At 42.0% G+C, this 25,940-nt stretch overlaps 6 protein-coding genes across 6 annotated transcripts; 1 reads left to right on the top strand and 5 right to left on the bottom strand.

Annotated features, from left to right (window-relative positions):
- Positions 1–1,205: 1,205 nt before the first annotated feature.
- ess2 (ess-2 splicing factor homolog) lies at positions 1,206–5,346 on the bottom strand. The gene is made up of 10 exons (XM_080509609.1): positions 5,013–5,346; positions 4,400–4,568; positions 4,185–4,268; positions 3,796–3,965; positions 3,435–3,552; positions 3,200–3,333; positions 2,976–3,078; positions 2,272–2,381; positions 2,069–2,184; positions 1,206–1,901 (listed from the first exon to the last, which is right to left on the bottom strand). The coding sequence occupies exons 1-10, from the start codon at positions 5,157–5,159 to the stop codon at positions 1,622–1,624; spliced, it is 1,431 nt and encodes a 476-aa protein (XP_080365735.1). The 5' UTR covers positions 5,160–5,346; the 3' UTR covers positions 1,206–1,621.
- A 1,343-nt stretch (positions 5,347–6,689) lies between these two features.
- LOC308139978 (dorsal root ganglia homeobox protein) lies at positions 6,690–7,594 on the bottom strand (the record flags this gene model as incomplete). Its single annotated transcript, XM_080509610.1, has 3 exons — positions 6,690–6,767; positions 7,042–7,277; positions 7,369–7,594. 3 exons carry the CDS (start codon positions 7,592–7,594, stop codon positions 6,690–6,692), a joined length of 540 nt encoding a protein of 179 aa, XP_080365736.1.
- Positions 7,595–10,221: 2,627 nt separating this feature from the next.
- LOC308139969 (uncharacterized protein) lies at positions 10,222–12,431 on the top strand (the record flags this gene model as incomplete). The annotated part of the gene is made up of 2 exons (XM_080509593.1): positions 10,222–10,351; positions 11,715–12,431. 2 exons carry the CDS (start codon positions 10,222–10,224, stop codon positions 12,404–12,406), a joined length of 822 nt encoding a protein of 273 aa, XP_080365719.1. The 3' UTR covers positions 12,407–12,431.
- A 180-nt stretch (positions 12,432–12,611) lies between these two features.
- On the bottom strand, positions 12,612–15,764 carry rnf185 (ring finger protein 185). The gene is made up of 7 exons (XM_080509594.1): positions 15,718–15,764; positions 15,185–15,460; positions 14,492–14,510; positions 14,282–14,394; positions 14,082–14,136; positions 13,402–13,519; positions 12,612–13,295 (listed from the first exon to the last, which is right to left on the bottom strand). Exons 2-7 carry the CDS (start codon positions 15,376–15,378, stop codon positions 13,198–13,200), a joined length of 597 nt encoding a protein of 198 aa, XP_080365720.1. The 5' UTR covers positions 15,379–15,460; positions 15,718–15,764; the 3' UTR covers positions 12,612–13,197.
- A 1,060-nt stretch (positions 15,765–16,824) lies between these two features.
- LOC308140707 (chemerin-like receptor 1) lies at positions 16,825–18,465 on the bottom strand. Its single transcript, XM_080510587.1, has 2 exons — positions 18,366–18,465; positions 16,825–18,243 (listed from the first exon to the last, which is right to left on the bottom strand). The coding sequence occupies exon 2, from the start codon at positions 18,227–18,229 to the stop codon at positions 17,216–17,218; it is 1,014 nt and encodes a 337-aa protein (XP_080366713.1). The 5' UTR covers positions 18,230–18,243; positions 18,366–18,465; the 3' UTR covers positions 16,825–17,215.
- Positions 18,466–24,203: 5,738 nt separating this feature from the next.
- Positions 24,204–25,856, bottom strand: tmem119b (transmembrane protein 119b; the record flags this gene model as incomplete). Its single annotated transcript, XM_080509902.1, has 1 exon — positions 24,204–25,856. One exon carries the CDS (start codon positions 25,854–25,856, stop codon positions 25,047–25,049), a length of 810 nt encoding a protein of 269 aa, XP_080366028.1. The 3' UTR covers positions 24,204–25,046.
- Between the last annotated feature and the right edge of the window lie 84 nt (positions 25,857–25,940).

Raw genomic sequence — 25,940 nt, 5'->3', positions numbered from 1 at the left:
TGTGAGACAGCGACGGGGTGAAACTCCAACAAAGTAATTATCAAAACAGGTGAGTCCTTCCGGAAGATTTATAGCCTCAATTTGCGTGTGTGTGGCTCAACTATCACAAATCATGATACTGACAGACCACAGCCAACTTTATACACCCACAAATTAATACTATAGCTAAAGAGGAAAAATTTCCAAAAGCCTACACTCAAAGCTGTACAATGTCACTTTTCAACCAGCTTCAAATGAAGTATCTTTTTCCCTCAATTCCAATTGAGATTTACTAATGTACATATTTGACAAGTCTCAAATTAATTGTCGATTGCGAGAATTACTGTGTGCCGTGATTAAAATCTGATCCTTTCACATGTCAATAGATGATCGGCACTTTGCATCGAGGCTGAAAGTACCGATTGCAAACGTTTCAACAATAAACCTTTAGCTGTCTGAGCAAATATGTTTAATAAAGTGGAAAAGAAAGTGAGTAAAATAAGAGAAAATTTTGTCAAAGGATTGCCATGTTGCAGGTTTAAACAAACCAGCATCTTTCTTTTGCCATCTTTTTATGGCGTGTATAATTAACTTTGACAGGAAGCTGTGCTAAAAATAAATAAATAAATAAAATAACTTCATTGCATCTGACCTCCAACCCCCTTTAAACTAATTGTGGTCACACACAAATTCGAAACAGACATGGTAATTTGACAAGCAAACATTAAGATTTAACGTTGTCCGAAATGCAATTACGGGTCTGCTTCGATTGTGTAAAGACACACGACTGAGGAAAAACACGGTTTGATTTATACCGGGAAGACATCTCGCCTGAGAAAACACTGAACTGTGACTCCCCTGAGACGCTGAAGCCATAAATTATCAGCGTAGGTTGAACAGCCTCACTTGGGTCTTGAAAAAAAAATCTGACCCCTGAAACCTCAAATCTTCTCTAAAACAGATCAAATGCCTTTGGCTAAACTGTTTCAAACCACAGGTGTGACACAATAGATGTAAACAAGACACATGCTGGGCACCTATGATTTATATTTTGTAACAAAAGCACTTCTGTAGTTCGGTCACATTCTGTCTCTCTCCCTGTGCAGATTTCATATGTAAACAAATACAAAGCGCTAATGCTGCAGTCGCACCAGGACTTGTATTGACCTGACCCTACTCGACAAGAACAAACACGCAGCCAATGGAACAGGAAAAGTGTGCTTAAATATTTGGAATTTCATTAAAAAAACAAACAAAAAAACCCCAGTATGAAGACATTACAGGCCTGACTTATTTTTAACCATCAGTAAGAAGTAGAAAAAACACTTCGTATTAAGATGCTATCTGGTGTTTGAATCCAACAACTGTTTAGTGATGTACATGACTAATAACAAAAAAGCTCTGAGTTATAGCAGCTGTACAAAATTCCTCTATTTTATTTAAAACTACATTTGAAAGAAAAGAAAAAAGAAAAAAAAAACAACCAGAATTTAAATAGTTTGGACAATCATGTATATTTTCTTCCAAGACACTTTAACAAACCGATCCCTGGAAAGTCTTCAGTTTCACTGTACGTGTCGATCGAGCCCAACAGATTTCGCGAGAACATTTTCTGCGCTGCGACGAGCCCGTTTCTCCCCCCTCAGAAAAAGTCTGAAGCTTTCCGCCTCTTGGGGAGCTGCAGCAGATTGTCTGTGAGTGACGTGAGGTCCTGCGAGCCCGGCGTCTTGGCTTTGGTTGGCGTCGGTGTCCCCGACGGGGTGGACGGACCGCCGAGGGGAGTCTTGCAGCCGGCGGCGCTGTGCGACGGCGACGGGGTGTAGCTCGCCCGCAGTGCTTTGTCCGTGTATTTGCTCGACGTCCGATTGACAAGCCTCTGCAGGGCCGGCGTGAGGGCTGGACTCAGGCCTTTGGGTGTGAGACTGCAACACAAAGATCCCGCTGTTTAATTCCTTCAAATAATTTCAATAAAAAAAAAAAAAAAAAAGGACAGTTTTGAATTGACTTGTTCTACTTCAGCGGTCTACAAATACACTGGGCTGAGGTTATCGAAGCGATCACATATAAGATGAGGGGGATGACTTTTCACCTTGCCAGGTTTTCTGTGACCCGTCGTAAAGCTTCTTGCTTCTTTGCGCGGTTTTTAGCGGCGGCTTCGTTGGCCATCTTTAATCCCAGCCTCTCTCGTCTTCCCGGTTCTGGAATCTTAAAAGAAGCAGACAAACAAACACCGGCACGGTAAATAACCGCACGTTAAACAAGTCAGCGAATCCAACACGGACACTTGAGCACCTTAAATGAGGGGCCGTGGTTCCTCTCGATATACGGACTGTCTGACCCATCCAGGCGAAATGGGGTGCTCTCGATCTCTCCCCAGGTCATCAGAGGCGACTCAGCGACACCTGAAATATACAAGTTTTAAATATTTTCAAATCAAATCGTAATTGTCTTTATGGGGGGAAAAAAACAACAAAACTCCCTTTATTATCCTCAAAAAAAAGAGCATGGAAAGTGGAATTTTTAATAAGCATATTTATACACCACATTCAAAGGACTTCATACTGAGAAAGGTGTGATTAAAAAAAAGTTGTGTTTAAAGGTTTTGAAAGAACACAGTCAAACAATGTTTCTGTTTTCAGAGCAGCAAATGTGAAATCACAAACTTACATTGTGCTGCTTAAATAAACTCTTTTAGCCATTGTATATAACCGATTTAGAAAAAACAACATAATTGTTTTCAAGAGAGTATTTAAAATGGTTGGTGTTCAGTATAGAATATTATGGTAATTTGCAGTCATTTCCCATAATGTGCAGCTCTACTATGCTTTGAAATAAAAATAACAACCAACAAATTGTTGTTGAAGCAACGTTGCGTCTAATTTTTCCAGAAAATGCCAGATTGACGCTTTCCAGAAGAACTAAAGAAAGAAATTCCATAATTCACCGTTGCGGTCAGGAGGTCTCAAGTGTGTGTCTGTCTCTTAGTTTTCTCTTACCAGGTGCTGGTGACGGTGTTCTCTCATAACCGTATCCGTTCACTCCCGGAGAATCATGTGGGATGAGCTCTTTCCCATCAGGACCAACTTTTCCCTGTTTAAACTACACAAAAACATGAGGGTTAATTACTTTAAGAAACACTCTTTTCAACCGAGGCCAAGCCTGCCAAGACAGAGAAATAAAAAAAAAACATCTTGCACGATGTCAGATCAGTGGAGTCTACCTGTGCGTTGAGAGCCGCCGCCTGCTGAATCTGACTCTTGTTCAACGCTTTGCTGAAAGGGTCTCCTGTAAAGCGAGTGTTCTTGTGAATGACCTCCCTTGGCTTCTTAAATAGGGCGTCGTCATCTTTAACACCTGATGAGACAAACAGAACCCACCCATTTAATGAAAAAAAAATAACATTCCTCATCTCGCCGTCTGAAACGGCGACAATCAAACTTCAATCTTCTTCCTACCCTCTGGATAATACATCAAGGAATTCTTTGCTTTGTACTCCCATGTCTCCAGCCCAGCTTTGACACATTCGAGTGCTGCCTTCTCGACTGGCGGCAAGGCCAGGTTCTGCTCATGACGCTGGGAGAAGATCAGAGGGTGATTTCAGCAACAAAACTCTCACAACGAAGAAGACAATGTTTTATAGAGTTTCGGCCACACACTTTGCGATGACAAAAAAAGTGCGGGTAAACCAGCTGACTGAACAGATGTGTGCTAAACAACACAGTTCGGTTTCACACATATTTACAACTCTGTTGTGATGCAAACATATTATCATATACTCTAACTCTAAAAAAAAAAAAACCTTCAACATGTACACACCTCTTTGAATTCAGCCTCAGCCTCATATAACCAGGCATGCTTCAGTTTCTCCTTGTCTTCTGCCAGATCCATTATCTGCTCGAAGGATGCGTTGTCCTCACTCGTATTTTTAGCCAGGAACTGGTCAAGACAGGGCAGACGTTTGTCCTCCTTGTCCTCATCTTTTTTCTCTAGAATTATAACAACAAATGATGGAAATGAGATAAAAACTGAACATTCAACTCATTTTAAACATAAACGCTCTTTAAAGCAACTGAGGCAAGAGAATTCTTGACAGCAGGAATATGATTAAGGGTTACAAATATATCTATTTTGGCATCATCACCAAAACCAAGCTGAGAGAATTGTGCAAACAGTCTTTTATCTTTAAAAAATATATATATACGTACCTCCATTAACACTTTTACCGCAGTAAGTGGAGGAGGGAGAACCTCCGCGCTCAACTGGTGTCTCAAAGCTCGCTGGAGTCACATCTTCAATATGAGAATGACAAAAGAAAGGGGAAAGATATGAAGCATTTTTATAACAATTAATAAAAACAACTGCAAGTGTGTAATAAATACGAAGAAACCCGAAGGTAAAGTTAAATTCATATTTAACTCACAGGGCACGGAGTTCTGAGGTGTAGCTTTTGCCAGAGACGATCCATAACGAATGGATATCGCCCTCATTCTTTCCAGATCTCCATTTTCTTCTGCTTCGAGATAATCTTTCTGGGCCTGCAGTTTTGTCACATCTGGGAAAAAGTCTCTCTGGATGATTTTCTCCAAACTCTATCAAGACAAAAGCAGGTGAACATTAGTAGAGGCAATATCCACATCAGATGATGGGCAAACTGTATAAAGGTGCCTGGAGAGTCTCTATCAAAATACAGGTCTATTACCATTAAAGCTCTAAACTCATAGAGGAGCTTATGACAGATGAGGCCACTCATTGTCCATTACAGTGCTGTAAACATGTGATTTATCATGTGTATGACCAGTCCCATAGCAATCATCTCCAGCTTAGACAAAAAAACAAACAAACTGTTAATGACATTGTGTCACGTTCTGTCAGCAGAAAAGCCAAGTTTAACAACACATACAACGCAATATCACGAGTTTTCGTTACGTTGCGACCAGCTCGTAACAGATAATAACTATTGTTTATGTTTCTTGTGCAGCTGACACGTCAATGTTGATGTGATTGTAGCCGTGGTGGGGCTGTCAGCCATGTACCTCAACGTACTCCTCCTCATCGAGCACTTTCCTCTTCAGCTTGTCTGTGTCCTTCTCCTCGGCTGGCTGTCGGAGAGCCACGGTTGTGATCGCCGAAGGTACGAGAGTCCCGGACAACGCTTTCCTCACACTGGCGCTGCCCTCCATCGTGGTTAGCCTCTTGTGCTAACGGCTCAAAAGCTAAATCCCTTGAGATTAAACGGAAAAAGAGCGCGGCCTTCCAACTTCAACAATGTCGCCCGGAAACCTACTTAATCTTGCCGATGATTAAAGGTTTAGAGTTAACCAAACGTCGCCTTCAGTCCCGTACGAGCTAACTTTTAGCCTCCTTCGAGCTACTAGCGCACAAACAACGTACTTACGTTTCCTGCGAACGTCTGACGTCACCGGATGTTTAGGAAGTCGTCAGTCAACAAACCGGCGTTTGTGTTTTTACAATCACTTTATTTAAACAAAATAGTTTTACTAAAACATGAAGTTAAAAAAAAAAAGGTGCACAAAATAATACAAGAAAGCTGAGGGGGAAAAACAAACAAACAACCCCCCCCAGCGTGAACAAGTTCGGAAAATCGATTATTCTAAGTGACGTTATAATGGAGACATTTCACAAAAACAAACACCAATCGTATATTAGCAATAAATCGCAATGGGAAATATCATTGCCATTCACTGGGATGATTTCTCCAAAGTCTCCAAACTACTATTCGTGTTACTCACAAGAGTATTAAGTTACTCAAAAAAGCAGAAAGAAAGCGTGTGTAAATTATTGTCAACGCAAAACATGAACTCAGAGTCATTAACTTAAATTGCATTGCAAATATCACATTTGTTGATTCTATCCAAATTGTGCTTTGTTTATGTATTTATTTTGAAAGAAATTTCATATAGAATATGTTGATTAAAAATCTACTTGACAAGGAATTATAGCTGAAAATAAACTAGAGCCCTAACCAGTTCTGATATTTATAAGATGTGTATGCTGGGAATTAAGAGGGTAGTCGTTTTGCCAAAAGTGATTTATTTTGATCAGATTACAAAAGCTTATAAAAGCATATTTCATCCACTTTGGGGTTATAAATTCTTCTGGTTTTAAGTGAGATAATTAGATCAGTATATTCAAATTATGAGAAACGTCTTGTAATACCAAAAATACATTTTGTTGACAGTTTTTAACTGATGAATTGAGATCATTATCACTGAATTTTCAAATAACATTATTTTATTTGAAAAATAATTTCATTGCATAAGAAAAAAACATTGAATTATTTATTTTCAGTTAATTATGTCTTCTTTAGCTGCTTGAATAAATACAGATATACAATTTTTATCTTTGTGCTTCTCACACATTAATTGTTTTAATCTCATGTACTACTATTGCAATAAAAAAAATCCATCATTGTCGAAAAGAACTTTAATGTTGTTCCACAAATAACCTTTTCACAATCTGCCCAAACCATTAAAAATGTACACATTCAAAATGTAACTTTCAGTATTTGTGCTAAAATATACCGTATTTGCATGTTCTTAAGCAAGAACTAATGTGCCACCGTCAGTGAGTCAGTACATGATTTAAACAACACCAAAACTCAACTTTTGTTTATTTTGTGGTAGAGAAGATTCTTTTAAGTCTTTATCTTCTTCTGCTCTCTGAATGTGTATGTCACTTTGCAGACATTTTTAGTTTTCTGCATTTCCCACCACAAACGACAGTCTTTTTTGGCGCCTCCACTTTGCTCTTCGGTTCTTAAACCAAACCTACAATGTAGAAAAGAAGCAATGTGATTCAGTTGTGGTTTTATTATTTGGACAAACAGCTTTCGTTTACAGCATTAGACGCAGAATGACCACATTTACCAAAACCAAACCAACAGAAGCAAAGTCGATTATCAGCATCTTGCACAGAAATTGGGCAAAAATATTCGACGATTGGAATCCAAGGTTACAGTGTTGAACCTCGACTGAAGAGGGTGAAATATGAGGGTGAAACAAGGAACTCATTGGTCAAAAAGCTGAACACCAGCTGGCATACCTCTACTCTCTCTTCTCTCAAGTGAGTGTGCTGTGCCAGTTTCTCCCTCGTGTTCACATCTGGATACTGGTTTTGCAGGAACAGCTCCTCCAGTGCGTCCAGCTGCTCTTCGGTGAAAATAGTCCGGTGGCGCCTGGTTCGTCTCTGCACCTGACCCAGTGGCTGCTCCTCCCGGTGAGCGTCCCCCAGTCGACACTGACCCGAGAGCAGTGCCGGGGTCCATCCGTACTGACAGGCTACGTGGACAGGGTCTGGTTTGGACGTTAGGTCTTTAGATAAACCCACTTTCACGACACATGATGACCGAACACTGGGGTTTCGTCTTACCTTCGCGAATGAAGTCAGCCTGGAAGATCTCCGCACAATGGGAGCAGCAGCAGCAGCACAGACAGGCGTGACGGACCATCTCTGTCTGGCCGCCAGCAGGAGCTGCCATCTTCTCTTTGACTTCACTTGGTCCATACTTATCTCCATTGCCGCTTGGATATCTGCTCAGTATATTTTCAATGGTAAAGGGGAACTTCTGTCCCACCGTCCTGCTCATCCCATCCATCTCTCGGGGAGGATTCCAGTAAATCACAAAGTAAAAACAACCATAAGACACTGTGACATGGAGCACTTATGGACAGTTCAGCCTCAGTTGCTCTTCTCCTTCTCCTCTCTCCACAACAGTGTGTCAGGCCCTTATAGTGAAATTGTGAGGTGAAAAAAAAAAGAAAAAAGAAAAAGGGAGGAAAAAAAAAAGTAAAAACCATAATCCCCTCTATGGACCAGACACATAAAACGGTTGAAACTTAATTCCTAGCTAATCTGGGCAGTTTTGTGAAGAGGTTAGGGAGGACGGCAGATTCGGTTAATCTTGCCTCATTCCTTTCTCCAAAAGAAATCAGATTTCACTGCATAAAATGAGAAGTGGAGAGCTCCTAAGATCCTTATTGTTGAGGTTTTAGAGAAAAGGGGATTGCTTGGTATTAGAAACCAGGGTTTAAAGATGAACGTTTTTTGGTGTGGCCGGAGACTTGTGTAAGCTGAATGTGCGCACCAGTTCAAACGATGAGGGTTTTTTTTTTTTCTAATCACACTTCTGCTGGTCTTCTTTTTTTTTTTTTTTTTAAAGCAAATGATATTGTGCAAGCTTAATGCATATTAATTACATGGGGCAATGGGGGAGTTGCTGATGAACGGTTAACTCGTTTTTTTTTTTTTTACAAATGTCTGTGGCGTGTGTTGTCACTATTGTATTTGTACACTCTAGTCTGTACTGATAAACACGCATGACAGGAGGAAATTCAGAAATCAGATTTGTTCCTCATGGTTTGTATTCAAGATCATACATCATGTGTCTTATCTGTGTGGTGCAGTCTGACCCCTTTGACAATGTGCACAGCTACGGTAAAGCTATTACAGGTTAAATTCATCCCCCCAACTGCAAATCCTTTGATTTCATACAAGGCGATACACCTTCTTTTTTTTTTTCCCCCACTCCAAAGAATTAATGGATTTCCACAATCTGTCTTAAGCTCCCTTTATAAGGGCTTTTGAAAACAGATAACAATAAACACCATCCCATCCTTTTCACTTGGGTTTAATAGCATCCAGATTGTTGATGTATAGTTTGCGGAGCATGTGAGATCGCTATCTGGAGTTATTGTGGCTCTCAATAGAAAGAATTGTATCACATCCCCGTTGGTTCACGCAGTTCAAAATTCATTACGGAGGATTAGAATGATAAAAGCTTCATTTTGTTGTGGTAAGCAATATTTAGTACAAGAAGCAAAGTGCATACCTCAAAGTGTGTTTTTCTTTTCAGGAGATGCTCCTTTTAAAAAGTAAAACAACTTTATCCTACAGCGGTATCACGATATTCTTGTCGACAACACCTATATTTTTGATGTAACTACACTGCTGCCCTTCAAAACCACATGAAAAGAAGACATACGTCAAAGCTTTCAATACACTAACCAGTTCGAAGTAACAAATTGCAAACCATATTTTCAGTTCTTGTACATCTATAAGTATTTCTTTTCCCACTGATGAAATTTTATTCATACTTAACAGTGTTCACTAGAGCACTCTCCTTAATTATTGTTAATGTGATGGAGATAAAAAAAAATATTAACACAAGAATGGTTGTTTGTTTAGATATTTCTCAGCATAATTGCTTCGGTGCGCTTTAGGTGACATGTTCAGTTGGATTTTCTAACAGAAAGTCAATGGGGGGGGGGGGGGGCAATCAGGAATAATAAAGAGCCTCATTCAGATGGGTTTAATCCAGATGACAGCAATGAGATCATGAATACACCCACATGCTGATAGTTGATAAATGAGCAGAGAACCGCACATGGCATCAGACTGCTCATGTGTGAAATCCTTGGTGTTTCTCTGCTTTGCTTCTGGATCGGCGCCCAACATCTCCAGGGGCATGAAGGTTTGCAGCTGTGTTCCGTTTTCTTCATGTTTGTACAGAGAAACACAGGAATTGTTGATGTTGTATGGTTTAAAAAAAAAAACACTTGTCTGATAGCTACAGAGGAATCTGTGCCATTCTGCGTTTGTAGAAAGTACAGTTCCTCAAAATAGATTCCTCAAAACCTGATTTTTGTCTGGATTCAACACCACCTTGCAAAGCTGATCTCAAAGTGTGTGTGGGAATTAAAATAAATCTATAGGCATATTTACACTGTATATGTCGTGCCTGTAATATTGGATCAGTTTTTCATTCAATTAAATACCTAATTTTGGATAACCTAAACAATTTACAGGATATCAAAAATGTAATTTGATGGTTTCAACATTATCGCAGGGCTCAATAACAGTTTATGGGCAAAAGCATGATGACAAATGCTGAATTCAAAGAGGCAAATAATCCTCTTTTATAATTGTACTTTGTTTTATGTTCGTTTGGAAACTGTGTACATATGTTAGAATGGTAGTGACACCACCCAATAAAAACTGGCGACGATTATGATATTTGACTATTTTGGACACGCGTATGAAAATCCGCGTTCAATGAGGAGCGCGGAGAAGTGCGCCCCCCTTTGGCATAAAGACCGCGCTGCACGCGGCACGGCGCGGTACGGCGCGGCACGCCGCCACTCGCGATAGCAGCCTTGGCGGAAAAGGCGGGAGAAGGCTGCCGCTTCCGCGTACGCGCAGCTCCAGACACCACACAAGCGCAAAATGGACGATAAGTTAATATTGTCCGTATTTAAATACCCGGAGCTGTACAATGTCACTTTACCGAATTACCGCTGCACGGAAAGTCGTGCGAGTGCGTGGAGGAGCATCAGCAGCGAGTTGGGTCTCTCGTGTGAGTATTTATTTTTGTTTATCACAAGTTTACTGCCACTTATTATTTGCCGACCAGGTGCCGGAGTGGTGAATTAAACAGACACATATCGACCGTCGGTTGCTCCGGTGAGTTGTGGGCTTCTCCTCGCGTCTGTAGCGGGCGGTTTGCGGCTTTGTTTCACGCTTTTAACGGAAGGCAGTCCCGGCGGCGTGGACGCAGCGGTGCGCGGTGCCGTGCTAGCGGTAGCAGCCTCTTCTCGCGCTCCGTAAGGCCGCGCAGCGCCGAGCAGCACGGTCGAGCTCCGCGGTGCCGCGTGTCCGGCACGGCGCCTCGGCACGACGCGGCGCGGCGGAGGAGCTGAAGGAACCTGCACGGCGACGCGCGGCAGCCGCTTTGCGCACGAGCAGCGTGCGTTTCCGCGTCGCTCGTTAAAAAAGCATCGGAGCTTCGCGTGGAGCGGCAGCCCGCTGGAGCGAGGGAGAAGCCGCCGCGCAGGCGGCGGCAGCGGCGCGGCGCGGCGCGGCAGGGAGGGAAGGAAAAGGCCCCGGTAAGAAAAAAAACCAAAGCGCCACCTATTGTATAAAATACAGTAAGATAAAGCAAACCTCTATTTGTCCCGCAACATTTATTTCATTCACACTCAAGTGAATGAAAAAAAAGCAAATAAAGAGAGCACAATGGAAATAGAAAAAAAACAATGTTTCCATAATTAACTCAATCTCTGTAACTTATGTATTTAGCATCATTTACACAGGCTAAAAAATTCACAAGTCTCAAAAGATTCAAATATTTATAAGATCCTATATTTCCCTTATTTTTTTTGAGAATGGGTTGTAATTACCACAATAAAAAAAAAAATGAATGAAACATTTTAGATGATAAATTATGGAACACGTGTCAAATTAGTGGTTTGCATTCACCATCACTTTGAACCTGGGCCGGGCCTTTCTGTGTGGATTTTGCATGATCCACCTGTAGTGGTGTGTCTGTGGTTTCCCTCCCACAGGTCAGACACACACCTGTGTGGTTGATAATCTCTTTTGTGATGGACTGAAACCTGTCCAAGCTGCCTTCATCCATATTTAACGGGATTAGCTCCAGCAACCCTGAACAGGAGGAAGCCGTGTCGAGGATGGTGATATTTTGTGCCACAAATTTAACAAATAACCTGCAGCGAAAAGGAACCAGGCAGGACATGCGTTGTATATCTGATGAAATATTGAAGCGGTTCATATTTTTAACCTTGATGGGAAAATAAGAGTGACTTTGAAAATACTCTGTTTTCTCTGTATTTGTATCACATCCACCCAAAAAAACAAAACACCATAGATTTAAATTCATCGTTGTCTGCTTCTTACACCATTATGTTTTCTCTTTCAAGCCGAGGAGTGCAAAAGAAAATGGAAGAACATGAGAGACCGGTATCTGAAGGAAATCCGGACCGAAATCAAAAGCAAGAAGCAAGGCGAAGTCATCCAGAGCAAATGGAAATACAGGCAGCTTATGAATTTTATTGCCCCCTTCACCGGCTCAAGAAGCGGCGTGGCAGACATCTGCAGCAACGACGACGACCAGGACACTCCCGACATGGACTCTGTGGACGGGGAGACCTCTTTGTCCGAGGTCATGAAGGCACCGCAGGGCATCTCAAAGGTCCCCGTGACGCCGCCGGACACCAAGCCCCACATGACATTCGTGAGCCAGATCCCCTCGGCGTCTCAAGACACACAGCTGGCGCAGCTGGCCGGTCTGGCCAAGATGGCGTCGGGCCAGCAGGTGACCCCCGGCAACAACGCCGGACGGAAACGGCGGGCGCCGCAAGAGTCGCCCACGGCGCCGTCGCAAAACGCCAACGCCGCAAAGTGGCAGGCCAAAGACAATGGGGCCCCGTTCCCCGCCAGGCCGAGGGACGAAGACGAACTGTTTCTGCTGAGCTTCGTCCCGGCGCTGAAGAGACTCGCGCCGCAGAAAAGGTGCGAGACCAAAATGAAGATCCAGCAGATTATGTATGAAGCGGAGTTCAACGTAGCACAGACGGACGAACAAAAGCTAGAGCCAGAAATGCCAAATTAACCCAAGCACTTTTTTTTTTTTTTGTACTGCATTTGTTTTACTTAATCTCCCATAAAACAAACTAAACATCTATTTTTCTTTTGATCCTTTAAAGCACAAAGTTGTTGATTGAAGTAGCGCTGTAAATTCACGTGAAACCCTGTTCAGTGTCTTAATTTGTGTATTCGTGAGACCAGATTAACTCGCAAAGCAATAAAGTCCAAACAGATTTATACTTTAATAGAAAACCCAGACAGCTAATGAACAAATTCATTTACATAGATTTCCTCTGTAGAGCGTTTTCACATTTGTTTCATGTACAACCTGTCTTCGTCCCACCTCTGTAATAATTACAGTATCTTACATTTAATTACAGTCACACAGGCAATGGAACATAATAAAAGATTCTAGTTTGGAGAGTAACACTGCTTCATGAATGAATCTTCCATCTTGCTCTCGTTCATACTTTGTATCCTGAAAAATGTTTTGAGTTTCAACGCTTTGACTAACGAATTATTGCAAAGCATTAATAATATGATGTCTAATGACGGCACTAAGTAAGAATTGGGTTATTGTGGATGTAAACATCACCAGTGAACATGAAATTAGCCAGAAGCCTTCCTAGCACCCATTGTTGCAGTGTGCATATTTAAACACAAGGCCGCTGAGATAAAATGGTTCGTCGGAAAGACTAAATTAGTACGACTAACGAAATCCCGCTTTACGTCACTTCCTGTCAGTGTGAGCGGCAAAAATAAAACCAAACAATACAAGATGGAACCGACCCCGTTTAGAGTCAACACATGACGTTTTCATGCAATCAGGAGCCAAAACATAATCACCAGAGCGACAAACAGGAAGAGTCGCGACAGAAACTGTTCATCCGTGTGCTGGGGTGTCCCCGGGGCCGCTGTTGGAAGAGTTTTAAAAAGGTTATTGAACGTGTCGCACCGCAAATATTTTTTTTTTGAAACGCAGAGCAGCGCCCGGGGTGGAGGGCTTAAAAGCACAGGTACCTGGAGGGGGTCGTCCGTCGTTGATGTTGAAAGCTGTGGCAAAAATACCGAATGGAAACGCACCGATTCCAAATGACATTTGGAAACCTCCGTCTCCGAAGCCGAATCCCTGAAACCCCTGGAAGACGAGTATTTTGCCATTAAAATAAAGTCAATTTAGGGTTGTTTTTTCCCCCTTCCTACATCAAATTCTACTTTTTTTCTCTCTCTTAACTAAGTGGCTTCATTACAAACATCAAATTTAGAAGACGCCTCATCTACGTTGAAGCCTTTTGAACAGTAAATATGTAAACGTATCACAAGAGACCTGAAAACGGCGTTTAAATATCAGTCGTCTTCGTCGCAGTACGCGACGCGCTGGTAAAACATATAGTGATGCAAAATTCGCCACGGCTTGTGGTCATTCTCCGGGGACACGCCGCAGCTCGGCTCTTAGCGTGTAATAGATCCCAAAGGGAGAAGTCAGTTTGTTAATGAATAAAACAGAGGTTTGCACTGGTGCACCTGCATCATCGCATGTAATGGTTTCATCATCGGTGCACAATGTTACTGGACGGCTGACGCGACACGGGTAAACCGCCGCCGCACGTTTAGAAGGACGTCTGCAGGTATTAGTCTGGCACAAAATCATGCCCCGATTGGCTTTAGATTATGAAAGTATGTTTGATTATTGTACTCACGCCGCGGTTTTCAGGCTCAGGCCTTTGTCCTTGCGGTCTCGGTGGTGTCCTTTCTCTTTAAAAACAAAAACCACATTGTTAACTTGCGGAGGCGTTTGCACAAGTTTTGATTGTGGATTACAAAACTAGCGGTGCGCCCTGAGCAGGATTATTCGACAACACGTTAAAGTTCTCTTGTTGCAACACCCGACAACACCCACCTGGGATCCTGTTGACCCGTGCTTCCCCGTCCATATAAGGGAATTACTTTTTCTCGGCTGATGCCAGCTTTACAAACAGGACACACTTGTCTGGTGGGTCGGGTCTCCAACCACTGGGTAAAGGCAAAGAGATGTGAGAAACTGTGTCGCACTTTAATGGCATTAGTGTTTAAATACTAAAGAAAAAATAAAGAAATATCCATTTCTTACCTGATGCAAACAGGGCCAACTGAATGTGCAAGGAGGAAGAAGAAAGAATGAAGTTTGGTCAGTTAAATATCCCAAATGTGGAAGTAGCATCTGTATGACTTCAAAAAATGATTATTTCGGCGATTAGATGTAATAAACATCTCACAATGTTATAATAAATAGATCATGCTTTAGTCCCCCTATTTTAAGACAATGCGTATAACCTATGATACTTGTATTTCTTTAATTTATTCTAGTTGTAGAAATACTAAAACAACATGTATGTGATATTCTGATTTGTTGTATTCTGAGTGGACAGAGGTTCATGGGTGTTTAAAGAAGTTGACTGCGCCATGGCATGCCTACAAAACATCAGGTTCAGGCATATATTCACAATCTGTACTTGAATATTATATCTGACAAACAAGCTGCTTAAGATGTAAATAATGAGTATTATTGACAAATTTCTGCAAAAAAAATATGCACATTTTGAAGCAATGGCTTATATGTGCTCAATTATAACACTGTTGTTAATGTGAGTTAATTCACGAGCCGGTTAAGACCGTTCGATGCATTTACAGATCTGAAAACAGACGGGAGGGTCGATCCTTCTCTGCTGGTTCGTTCCCAGGCCATGTTTTGTTTGTTTACATGGATTCTTGGACGCTGAAATTCCTCACCGATGGCCCCGACATGTAAACAGCAGGCTCTTACCAGAAGAGGTGCCCACACAGGCTGATCACGGCATCCTTGGCTGTGTCCAGACAGATGTTACACTCAAAGGTGCTGTCCTGGTTGCCTCCGTCGGCCGCCGCGGAGCTGCCGGTGCCGCTCGGTCCGGGGCTCGAGTTCTCGGTGGCCGCGGCTGAGGCTGCTGCGGCGGCTGGAGGGGGCGCAGCGGCGGCCATTTCTCCGATATAGATCCTTTTACACGTTTAATACACAGTGCAGTGTCTCAAAATACAGTCCTATGGAGGTCCTCTGGAAGCGCTGGCGAAGAGGAGAAATCAGAGTGAATAAAAGCCGCGAGAAGAAACAAAAACACTCCCGACATCAGCTGACGCGCAATAAGCAGCACGGGGGGAGTCCTCGCGCTAACGTTAGCTAATGCAAACAGTCGTTTCTCTGCCCGTTGGAGGAGTTTAATGACACTACGACGAATCAACCGGTATCTCAGCATGCAGTTCAGAACATGAATGGGTGAAAAGCGTGTAAATGAACTTATGAAGAGTTGAAAATGTCCTTACAGCTGATTGCATCACACATCCGTAGGCAGCTCTGCGGCTAACCGGAAGTACGTCCGGAGGGAGTCGGGGGGCGTGGCTAAAATACCCTAGGGCTGTCAAGGCCCTCAGCGAAGTCTGGAAGGTATGGAAGTTCCCCCCTCCCACATGACACGTTTCATTTGATGCGTTTCATTATGAGACACGCGCATATTTTTTTGATACATAATCAAAAATCTCAAACACTTCCCATCTCCAGTCACTCCCCCCCCATTTCAAAATACTGCTTAAGTCTTCAAAACTAGTACACAATAAAAAAGCAACAAATTGCCAGATCACTATAAACACTAGTTATTCCGAAACCTCCGATTTTATCCATGCATGCTTTCGTTAAATTTTTCTCTTGTGTTTTTCTTGGGAAGTCATTTTCCCCATTGTTACTGCACTATATTTTTCTGTCTTTGGTTTCTTCCAGTTATGTCCATTATCAATTTGAATTTACTGTATGACACCATATCTTAATGTAACTACCTGATTGTATGTATGTTTTTCAAATGGCAATTAAAAAAACAACAATACAATGGGTGAAGGTGTAATAAAATAATTGCCCAGCGAAATGTAAAAATCTGTATTTTTTTCACTATTTACCCAGAACATTTTCACCAGGATTATAGATCTCTCCTCTCAGTTTAGCATAATGAGTAAATAACAAACAAACGATTTGAAGACAATGACTAACAGGTAACTGAGGATATTTTTTTTTTTTTACATTTTTGACCTAAACATTAATACCCCTGTTCAGTGCTACGATTGAAATAAAAGATTGCAAAGTACCCAACCCAAACTCAAACCAGCAACCTTCTCACTATGAGGCCAGAGTGCTAACCACTGCACAGCTGTATTGTAGCCTAGTTTCCACTGTCTGATATGGTGGGAAATGTAGGAGCAGAGTTCAAATTTTGGCATTATAGCTCAGGAAAAAAAAATAAATCAGAATACCACAAGTAATACAATTACCAGTGTTGGCTATTTCAAAATTTACACAGTTTTGATCAAATGTACACAATTTTAAATGTTCACGTAGGTGTCTAAATTTAATTGGTGTTTTCATAGTATATACAACAAAACACAATACATTGTAAATTTTACATTTAACGGCCTTTGAATACTTAATTCATTGCATAAGTAATATTGAAACCAACAAAATAGCAACATAGACGCATACAAATTATTTACACACGTTCAAGAAAATATACAAAATGGTAATGAAGACAGGATTGAGCCTTTTACTTTCAATGAACCAGTTTGACGATTGTAGCTTTTAAATTTATATTGTTTGGAAATCAGATCTTTTGTCTTTAGTGTGATCATTTATTCAGTTGTACATACTTCTCTCCCATGCATTTTCTTGTTACACATATTGTAGTTTAGCAGAAACTGAGACATGATTTAGCCAATGTTACCCAGATTCATTATCGTATCCATGAACAATCAAGCAGTCCTTGGCTCTGATGACTTGATCTTACAGTTGGTTGACATCCATTGACTTGGACTTTGAGTGATTGAGAGCGCCGGTTCGAAGGTCTTCCGCCATCGCATCTTCAATCCTTGACGTCAAAGACCGTTTCAGAGTTTGTTTGAAGTCATTGCCAATAAACACGTAGAGAACTGGGGAAATGAAACTGTTTGCAGCAGCGAGGGTTGCGCCTGCCTTCAGCCCAGTTTCGAGCACTCTCAGGCTTGAGCTCTTCAGGTCTAACTCCAGGAGGACAAAAGTATGATAGGGGACCCAGCAGAAGAAAAACGAGAGGATAAGAGCCACCATGATCTTGTAGGGCTTCGCAGACCTCATGGTCATAGTCCTCAGCTTCACACCGAGCACCAAGCAGCAGAAAACAATCACGAGGAACGGAATGAGGAAACCACAGATGAGTCGAGTCAAGACCACCGCCTTGTGCCTGGCGTGGCCCATGTAACCAGTGTGGCACTGAGTGATGGAACCGTGGACTGTGGTTTGCCTGAAGATCAGTGTGGGCAGCGTCAGGAGTGCGGAGAGGAGCCACACGAGTGCCACGATGCCGGACGCCTTCCGCACTGACCGGTGGTTGTGAGACCACACGGGGAATAAAACCATCACACAGCGGTCGGTGCTGATTAAAACCAACAGAAACACGCTGCTGTACATGTTGAGAAACAGGGCTGATGAGGTGAGCTTGCACAAGAGTTGTCCAAAAGGCCAGTGTAAGGTTATCGTGTAGAAAACTTCGAGGGGCAAAAAGGTGCAGAACAAGGCGTTTGATATGGCCAAGCTGATGTACCAGGTGGTGATGACCTTCATTTTCATTTTGCAACCACAGATCCAAATCACCACTGAATTTCCTCCAAGTCCAACAACAGATATAAGGATATTGACCGCCGCCAGAATATGAGTCAAGGAAGACTGAGAACTCCCGAAATTCAGCTGGACAAGGCTCGTGCCATTCTCTGTTTCATTGTCGGCCGTATAATCATCATATTCAACATAATCCACCTCCATACTGGTTACTTTACCTGAAAAATACAGCACAAAGCCTTTACTTCAAACATACACATGGTTGTAAAGAAATTACTGCATGAGCTCACATAGTCATCCAAGAAAAGGCTTTAAGTTTAAATAAGTACAATGTTCTCACCGTGCGTCTTGACGTAAAAAAAAGAAAAATCGCTATGAAATTGTGCCTTTCCGTGCCCTTTCTATCTGTGTGCAACTTCTCACTTCTCTTTCCTCGACATGGTTCCTGACAACAGTGACGACAATAAGGCATTTGTCACAAAATTTAAATGGAAGTGTGGCAATCTCACAGCGGAGATCGCCCACAATGCAAAGACAGAAAGAGACAAATCTCCCAGTTCCCATTTCCAAACTAGTTGCAGTGATTACCACAATGTCAGTTGAACAGTAGTTTCTTTTTGTATGATTGTTTAAGCTTCATAAATCTTAGCAGTGTGTTTTGGAATAATGTCACATATTTGACCATTGAAATTAAAGTGACTTTTATCCATTTTGAAACATCTGTCTGAGTTTGTGAGACTTCATCACTGCTGATAAGTGTGTTTTTCTTCTGCTTTGTTTGAATCATAGAGCACTGCAAGAAACTTTAAATGTTCTGTGTTATAATTTTTACACGTCTCCAACTGAAACTGTTCTGTTGGTGTTTTGTGCTACTTTGTATTGTCTGTGTGACATTTAAACAACATTACTCATCTGGCCACACACGTGTAAGCTTCTGTGTTTTTGTTTTCATCTTCAAACACAATAATCATCAGTGTCAGAACTAATCCCCGCTTGTCACCTGCTTTAGAGGAAATATGTTGTACATGTCTTCAACCATCCAAGCAGAGTTCGAATTACGGGGGAGCTAAGGGGAGCTGGGCTCCCCTGAAAGGGACCTGAGCTCCCCTGAAAGCCTAATTTGTAAAATTTAGGGGGAGCTCTAAAAACATGCGGCATACCTATTCTACAAACTTGAGAGGTCTGATCGGAAAATAGGGCTCCGCCGAAAGCCACGTTGTAATTCGAACCCTGCATCCAAGTTTTACTTAATATTCTGCCACAACAGTACTGTTTAAAGTAAACAGCCTCATGCACTTCCCTCCTGAACACAATCACGTGTGTCCTTACGCAACTGACAAAAATGCTGAGTATAGTAATAAAATTGCTTTTAGTAAAATGCACACAAGTTAACAAAATTGTATTTAATTAGTTCTCCACCCTGATTTAATTCATAGCCATGTATGATTACTTGATATGATCATAGCAGAGGTAGAATCAATAATGACAATATTAATCTACATGATAAATTATAATACAAGACAGTTCATTAAGGTGAAAACAATGCCTATAGGAAGAGATGCCTTGTGCTGAGATACCCTGATTTGCCTTTAGTGGTGGTAATGATTCTCTTTTAATTACAGCTCAAATATTTACTTTATAGAATAAAAGAAGGAAAATATTTTCTTTTTAAAACTAAAGTTTATATGTACAAATACGTGTGTGCTGCGGAAACAATGTGAATAGTTTTATGGTGACTTTAAAATGAAATTAAGTGTCTCGGAAAAATGGCAGTGACTTTGTCAAAACTGATACGTATTCGAAGTAATGTCTTTCTAAAAACATTTTGAACCGACAAAGATCATTTTCCTGAAATCTATCTTATTGCTAAAATTATTGTTTTATTACGATCCTTGTTTAACAAAATGAATGTCAACCTTTGTTGTTGTTGTTTTTTTTTTTAATCTATAAGTACAGAAATGAAAATTAAACAAAAACAAAGAAACATTTGTGAAATGAAGTGAAAGCATTTGGCTAGAGTGTGTGAAATGCAATTAATGACCCAATTGTGAGTTAGGCAGCAGTAGTGAGTCAGTGTAGCAACTCCAGCAAGAACTCCAGCCTCCGTTGGGTTCACTATTCCTTCTGTTCTTCTTACTTTTCATTTCCTAAAAGTACTACTTCATGCAACCCATGGGAGTCTTCTGAGTTCTGGGGAGGACGTGGAACCTCAACCGTCTTCTTGTATGATTTGAATGCAAAACCTTTTTCTGACAATCAGTCACCAGAGCACGTGGTCTGAAAAGAATGTTGGATTATTTGCACTGGAAATCTTATCTAGACTGATATAAACAAGCAAGGAATGTCAACATGGCTGCAGGGGAATAACCATGTTATTGCACGTTTCATTGATCAGTTCAATGCTGAAATGTGGTTGCCATGTATGTTAAACGTGTCCCATAATGCCGCCGTGAGCATGCAACAAGTTGGAATATGTTATATGTGTTCTCTCCTCACATAATTGATTGTCCAACCATCTGTCTTGTGTATGGAACTCAGGGTTACAATGAACTGGAGCTGATCCCAGCAGACTGGGAGGATGACAATGAATAAGTCACCAGTTCACACAGGGGACACACACAGAGACAGACCAGCACACATACGCTCATACTTTAGAGCAAATAATCTCACATGGATTTTTGTGAATGTTGGGAGGAAACGAGAAATGATTAAATTCCCTCAGAGTGACCTATCTACTGCTTTGTTTGACCAAAGTGGGGACTGAAGGTATATGTATTCCCTCTTTTCTTTCTTTAATAACTAATTGTTGTGTGTGTGTGTGTGTGCGTGTGTGTGTGTGTGTGTGTGTGTGTGTGTGTGTGTGTGTGTGTGTGTGTGTGTGTGTGTGTGTGTGTGTGTGTGTGTGTGTGTGTGTTTCTGTGCGTGCACTTTTATGTGCAGAGTGATTCTTTTCAAAATGTGCAGTTTAAAAAAAAATATCTGATTGGACACACACACACACACACACACACACACACACACACACACACACACACACACACACACACACACACACACACATCTGAAACTTGTTATAAAACTTGCAGCAGAATTTATACGACTGCGCATGCGCAAGCGTGACGCAACTAACCCCGCCCCCTCCCTCCAAGGTGACGAGCTGTTTGGGGGCTCGAGCCGCTCAGTCCAAACTGCGTCACTCCATCATCAACATGGCGGGGACTGTGGCGAACAAGTGTCTGAGTCCTCTGGCGTTTCTCTCCCGGAGGCTTTCCGCTCCGGAGTTCATCACCCAGTGTTGCTATCACAAGAAGGTAACACCTCCCGTTTCTTCCGGGTTTTAAAAAGCACGACACGCGATACTTGCTGTTGCTGTTTGGCTCATGTTTACATCGTATACAGTTGTATCCCAGAGTAACTCCTGTAGCGTCCCAGCATGTCGTGGTTTATCTCTCACTACCGACTGACTGCGACAGATAAATACACCCCAGCGTGTAGTTTCAAACACATTGTCGAGTTTTCATGTTGGCAGACTAAAAAGAGATCTCTAATCTGCACCCAGCTGCTCGCTGCGACAGTTAAAATACTTACATCACATCCGATTAATAAGCTCTGGGGGATGACAATATGGTGGAGCCACTCATTTAAATGTCCTGCGCTAATTGTGTGTGTGTTTTTTTTAGCACGTTTTTGTTATCTTACAACAACACACCACAGATAACAATTCGTCCTCACTGTGTGTGATGCCGAAAGAGGTCGAAAGATAACAACAGATCAGTGTATTTCAAGTTCAACTGGGTCTGACTTTGTTCAACTATAATAGGAATTTATTGAAACGTTTAGAATCAGAATAGTCTTTATTTAGCATTGTTGAAAACTGCATGTGCCACAGTAGAAATATATAAAAGGAATTAGAAGGTTTAAAAGTGAACAATAAAACGCCTAAAAAACAGTCATATAGCACACAGCAGTCAATTATTACTCTTAAATTGGAACGAGCTGTTTAATCTGAGAATATATTTGGAAGAAAACGTATTGGAAAAAGTGGGTCACTACCTATTTATTATGAACTTGATATTGCCTTGCAAACCACTGCCTTTTTCGTAGATGTAAGTGGTAATTGTGGGCATATACCGGTATATAATAATTTATTTCCATATTCTGAATCGTGACCATAAGCTCCCCATTGCCTTGGTCAGTGTGACTAAGCAGAAACTTGAGGAGGAGGGCAGGATGAGGGAACTGATTTAGTAGACAATGAAATCCAGTCCTAATCTGTTTACTTCAGTGGTGCTTACGTCAGAGAGGAAATTTGTACTTGTGTAACAGCAATGCCTTATAGACATTCATCTTGAGAGCATAACAAAACAGAAATACCATTCCCGGATGCTGCTGTTGCCTTGCTTATGCATATTTGATTAACTACTGCCGTGTTTATAGCTGCTTCCTTCTCTGGTTGTGTGAAGGTGGTGGACCATTATGAGAACCCAAGAAACGTGGGCTCGCTCAACAAAAACTCCAAAAATGTTGGAACTGGTTTGGTGGGTGCTCCGGCCTGTGGAGATGTCATGAAGCTCCAGGTATGTTGTAAAATGTTAGAACCAGAGTTGTTGTGTGTAAATGTTTTAGAGTTGTTATTTAAGAGGGCAAATAACTCACTAAAATATGTCCAAATTAAAAATGTGGACATCTTAACTATCAAATCTCTTGAAAACTACATTTGCATTTAGTCCCCTTTAACACCTTATGTTTAATTTGTTAATTACAAAGAAGTACAATAAATATGGCTTTGATTGGTTTAAAGGGTATTTATGCTTTTATAAGAAATACTGATTTTTCTGTATTATAGCATTTTCTTACATTTACATTGATAGTTTGAAGGAAAAAAACTAAAGAGATTCAAAAATGATTATCATTAATTGAACTGTATCTCCAGATTGAGGTGGATGACCAGGGAAAGATCGTGGACGCCAGGTTCAAAACCTTCGGCTGTGGCTCTGCCATCGCCTCGAGCTCTCTGGCCACTGAGTGGGTGAAAGGAAAATCTGTGAGTGAACACATTTTCAGCCTTGACATGTCAGAATGAATTGATTTCTCTCTCCTCGCCATTGTGCTTTACATCTGCATTCTTCATTTGCAACATTAAATCTGACCGCGATTGCCTCTTCAGATTGACGAAGCTTTAACAATCAAGAACACTGACATCGCCAAGGAGCTCAGTCTTCCACCCGTTAAGCTTCACTGCTCCAGTAGGTTCTCACGAAACGTTCCCCTCTTCCACTGACTTCCCAGCGCAGTCGGTACTCACGCTGACCTTTATTTGCCCCCACCGTAGTGCTGGCGGAGGACGCCATCAAGGCAGCCCTGGCTGACTACCGTCTCAAGCAGGACGACGGCCAGCAGGAGGCAGTCCGGGCCAACAATTAAATGGAGCAGTTTGGAGCTGGATGCCGTCTGCTTTCCGCCGCCAAGAGACGAAGCTGTTGTCCATCACCAACCTGACCTCCCCCCCCCCCCCCCCCCCTTAAATGATGACGAGCTCCGCCACCGCCAGCCCTCTGTAGCAGTGTCACACCAGGCTTCGTTGTCCTCTAAACCCTGTATACTGTATCCCGTAGCCTGTCATGTAAACGCACAATGGAAGCACTGTCCAGGTCGTTGGTACAAAGCTGAGCCTTATTTTTGAGATTATGGTATATTTTAAGATATTTGTGGCACCAAAGTGTTAATTTGACAGGTGTGGTGGAGGAAGTTGGGAGGTTTCCGTAAGCACTGTTCTGATATGCAACTGTGCGATGTGGCTTGACACAAAGCAAAGGTCCATTCGTTTTTCAGTGTAACTTATTATAACGTAGAAATGCTTCCTTGAAAGTCTGCAATAAAAGTATATTCAATCACATTTTGTTTTAATTCCATGTCCTTTTGGTAAAAAAAATGGCAATACTCTCAATTCACCCAAATGATATGTGGTTGTGTTTATATTAAGTAAATATTGACTCAATTTAAAGCTCCACACTAATCCAGGAGGCACAGTCACTGTCGATTAATTTCCACTAAAGTGTAAATGTTTGAGCATGTTGCCAAAACATTTGAAATTGTTCATATGCACAGCAGTTTAAAGTGTTAGGTCAGGTCTGTTGTGTCACTGTGAAAGCAAAGTGAGATCAACCAGAATGCAAGTTATTTTATTTTGAATGTATAACATAACAGTGACCTGCACCACAAAGTGTTTATAGAGATCCACATTATAATAACCCTTTTTTTAAGTCCTCTTCTTTTTTTATCTCCAGTCCTCTTTTTTTTTTTCAGTGAGCAATGTCCATTCTCACTGATTAGGTGTTGGATGTCCTGAAGTCACATATTTCGATCCCAATGACCTATACCTGTTAACATGATATTTCAACAGTTTTTCAAAAGAAGCCTGACACAAGTTTCCTAATCGAGCACGGTGGTATGGGAATCTGATCGGCAAACTTCACATATGTAACATCTTCACTTTCATGGACGAAAAGAGCTGAAGCTTATGGTTATGTTACAAACTTATAACACATCTTGTGAATGACGAATAATAAAAACCTCATATTTCAGTCACTCGTGGGGACAACTGAAGGGCTGAGCAGAAGAACAGGTCCTGCCTCTCCTGACTGTGACAATCGCTGGTTAAATATATGTATATATAGCATGAACATCATCAGGACTGTTGAGTTACCAGACACATGACCTGATATTATAAATGAGGTCACTGTACCGTTGGGACAAATGGTTGTAAACCAATACATCAGAAAGTTCTTAATATTTTTGGTTGAATTGGTCTTTGAAAAATATCGAACTTGAGTTATACAGTTGTCAATTTCACCCTCATTGGTGGAGCCATGTAACCACGAGGCCTTCAGTCTACTATAAAATATGTTTGAAAATAGGGTTTCGCTATGTTTACGGGGACCTATTAGATCACATCTGTCTGTGAACGTTAAAGAGTTTACTGGGGAGAAAGAAATCCACTCCAGAAACTGGTTGGGAGCTGTTAGAAGGCGGTCTTCTCTCCTGCGATGAGCTGAAGTGTAGCAGAGTCATTGTGAATGTGCAGAGAGGACGGCCGCAGGCTCCGGCCCACCAGAGGCTCTCGTGAATCGTCTTCCTGCGTCTCAGATGGCTCCGAGGGGCTCGGCTCCGAGGGACCTGCTACTGCTTCACTGTCGGAGAGCTCACAGAGCGGCTTCTCCTCGGGGATACTCAGCAGATGAGGGTCTGTGGCGCCGTCCTCTGGACTGTGATCTTCTGTCATCAGGCCTGGGTCACTTCTCTCGCCCTTGTTTGGTGTACGTAGGCTCTTTGCAGCCCTCATGATGTCAGCCTGGAGCTGCTTGTGAGAATCCAACGGCTCGCTCTCCCGCTCAGGAGCCGCTTTTGCTTCCACTTCATTAAAAAGTTTAGCCCCTCCAGTTTTGTCTCTGTTGTCCACGTACATTTTTGAGGGGAAGGAGGACGGGTAGTACGCGTTGACTTTCCGCCTGCGGCTCATAAAAACCGCCCCGCAGATGAGGAGAAAGAGGAGGAGGACGAGGGTGCTTGCGACGAGGATGAGGAGCATGTTCTCTTTCAGGAAGTTCACGATCTGATTCGGGGAGTTGGCCTCCTCGCGGTACGGGCTGACAGGTGTGGTTTCGTTCTCGAAAGAGATGTTGCGGGTGGGAAGAGGAACATTGAAGGTGATAAGTTCTTCTTCATCTGTACTTCCCTCTGGAGGACTGTAAAGAAGTGGAGGTGTGGCCAGGCTGCCGCAGAGGCAAAACAGCACAACCGCACCGATCTGACGAAGGGCCGCCGGGAGCATCGCTTCCCCCTCTGGATCTGTAAATAACACGAAATGTCAGGGCCACTTGTGAAGTCACTCTGTACACACTCTACAGGTAACTCT

This window comes from Blennius ocellaris (assembly GCF_963422515.1).
Source record: "Blennius ocellaris genome assembly, chromosome: 15".
Lineage (NCBI taxonomy): Eukaryota > Metazoa > Chordata > Actinopteri > Blenniiformes > Blenniidae > Blennius > Blennius ocellaris.
This window is presented reverse-complemented; position numbering and strand designations above follow the sequence as displayed.

What these genes read in the sequence shown, in the direction of transcription:
- LOC308140707 (XM_080510587.1), bottom strand. Translation starts at nt 18,229, where the DNA reads ATGGAGGTGGATTATGTTGAATATGATGATTATACGGCCGACAATGAA.
- rnf185 (XM_080509594.1), bottom strand. Translation starts at nt 15,378, where the DNA reads ATGGCCGCCGCTGCGCCCCCTCCAGCCGCCGCAGCAGCCTCAGCCGCG. An exon ending in CTGAGCCTGAAAACCGCGGC is followed by an intron (nt 13,520 to 14,081) that starts GTGAGTACAATA and finishes CTCGTCTTCCAG; the next exon opens with GGGTTTCAGGGATTCGGCTT. An exon ending in CGACGGACGACCCCCTCCAG is followed by an intron (nt 13,296 to 13,401) that starts GTACCTGTGCTT and finishes CTCTTCCAACAG; the next exon opens with CGGCCCCGGGGACACCCCAG.
- ess2 (XM_080509609.1), bottom strand. Translation starts at nt 5,159, where the DNA reads ATGGAGGGCAGCGCCAGTGTGAGGAAAGCGTTGTCCGGGACTCTCGTA. An exon ending in CTTGATGTATTATCCAGAGG is followed by an intron (nt 3,334 to 3,434) that starts GTAGGAAGAAGA and finishes TTGTCTCATCAG; the next exon opens with GTGTTAAAGATGACGACGCC. An exon ending in GTCACAGAAAACCTGGCAAG is followed by an intron (nt 1,902 to 2,068) that starts GTGAAAAGTCAT and finishes TTTGTGTTGCAG; the next exon opens with TCTCACACCCAAAGGCCTGA.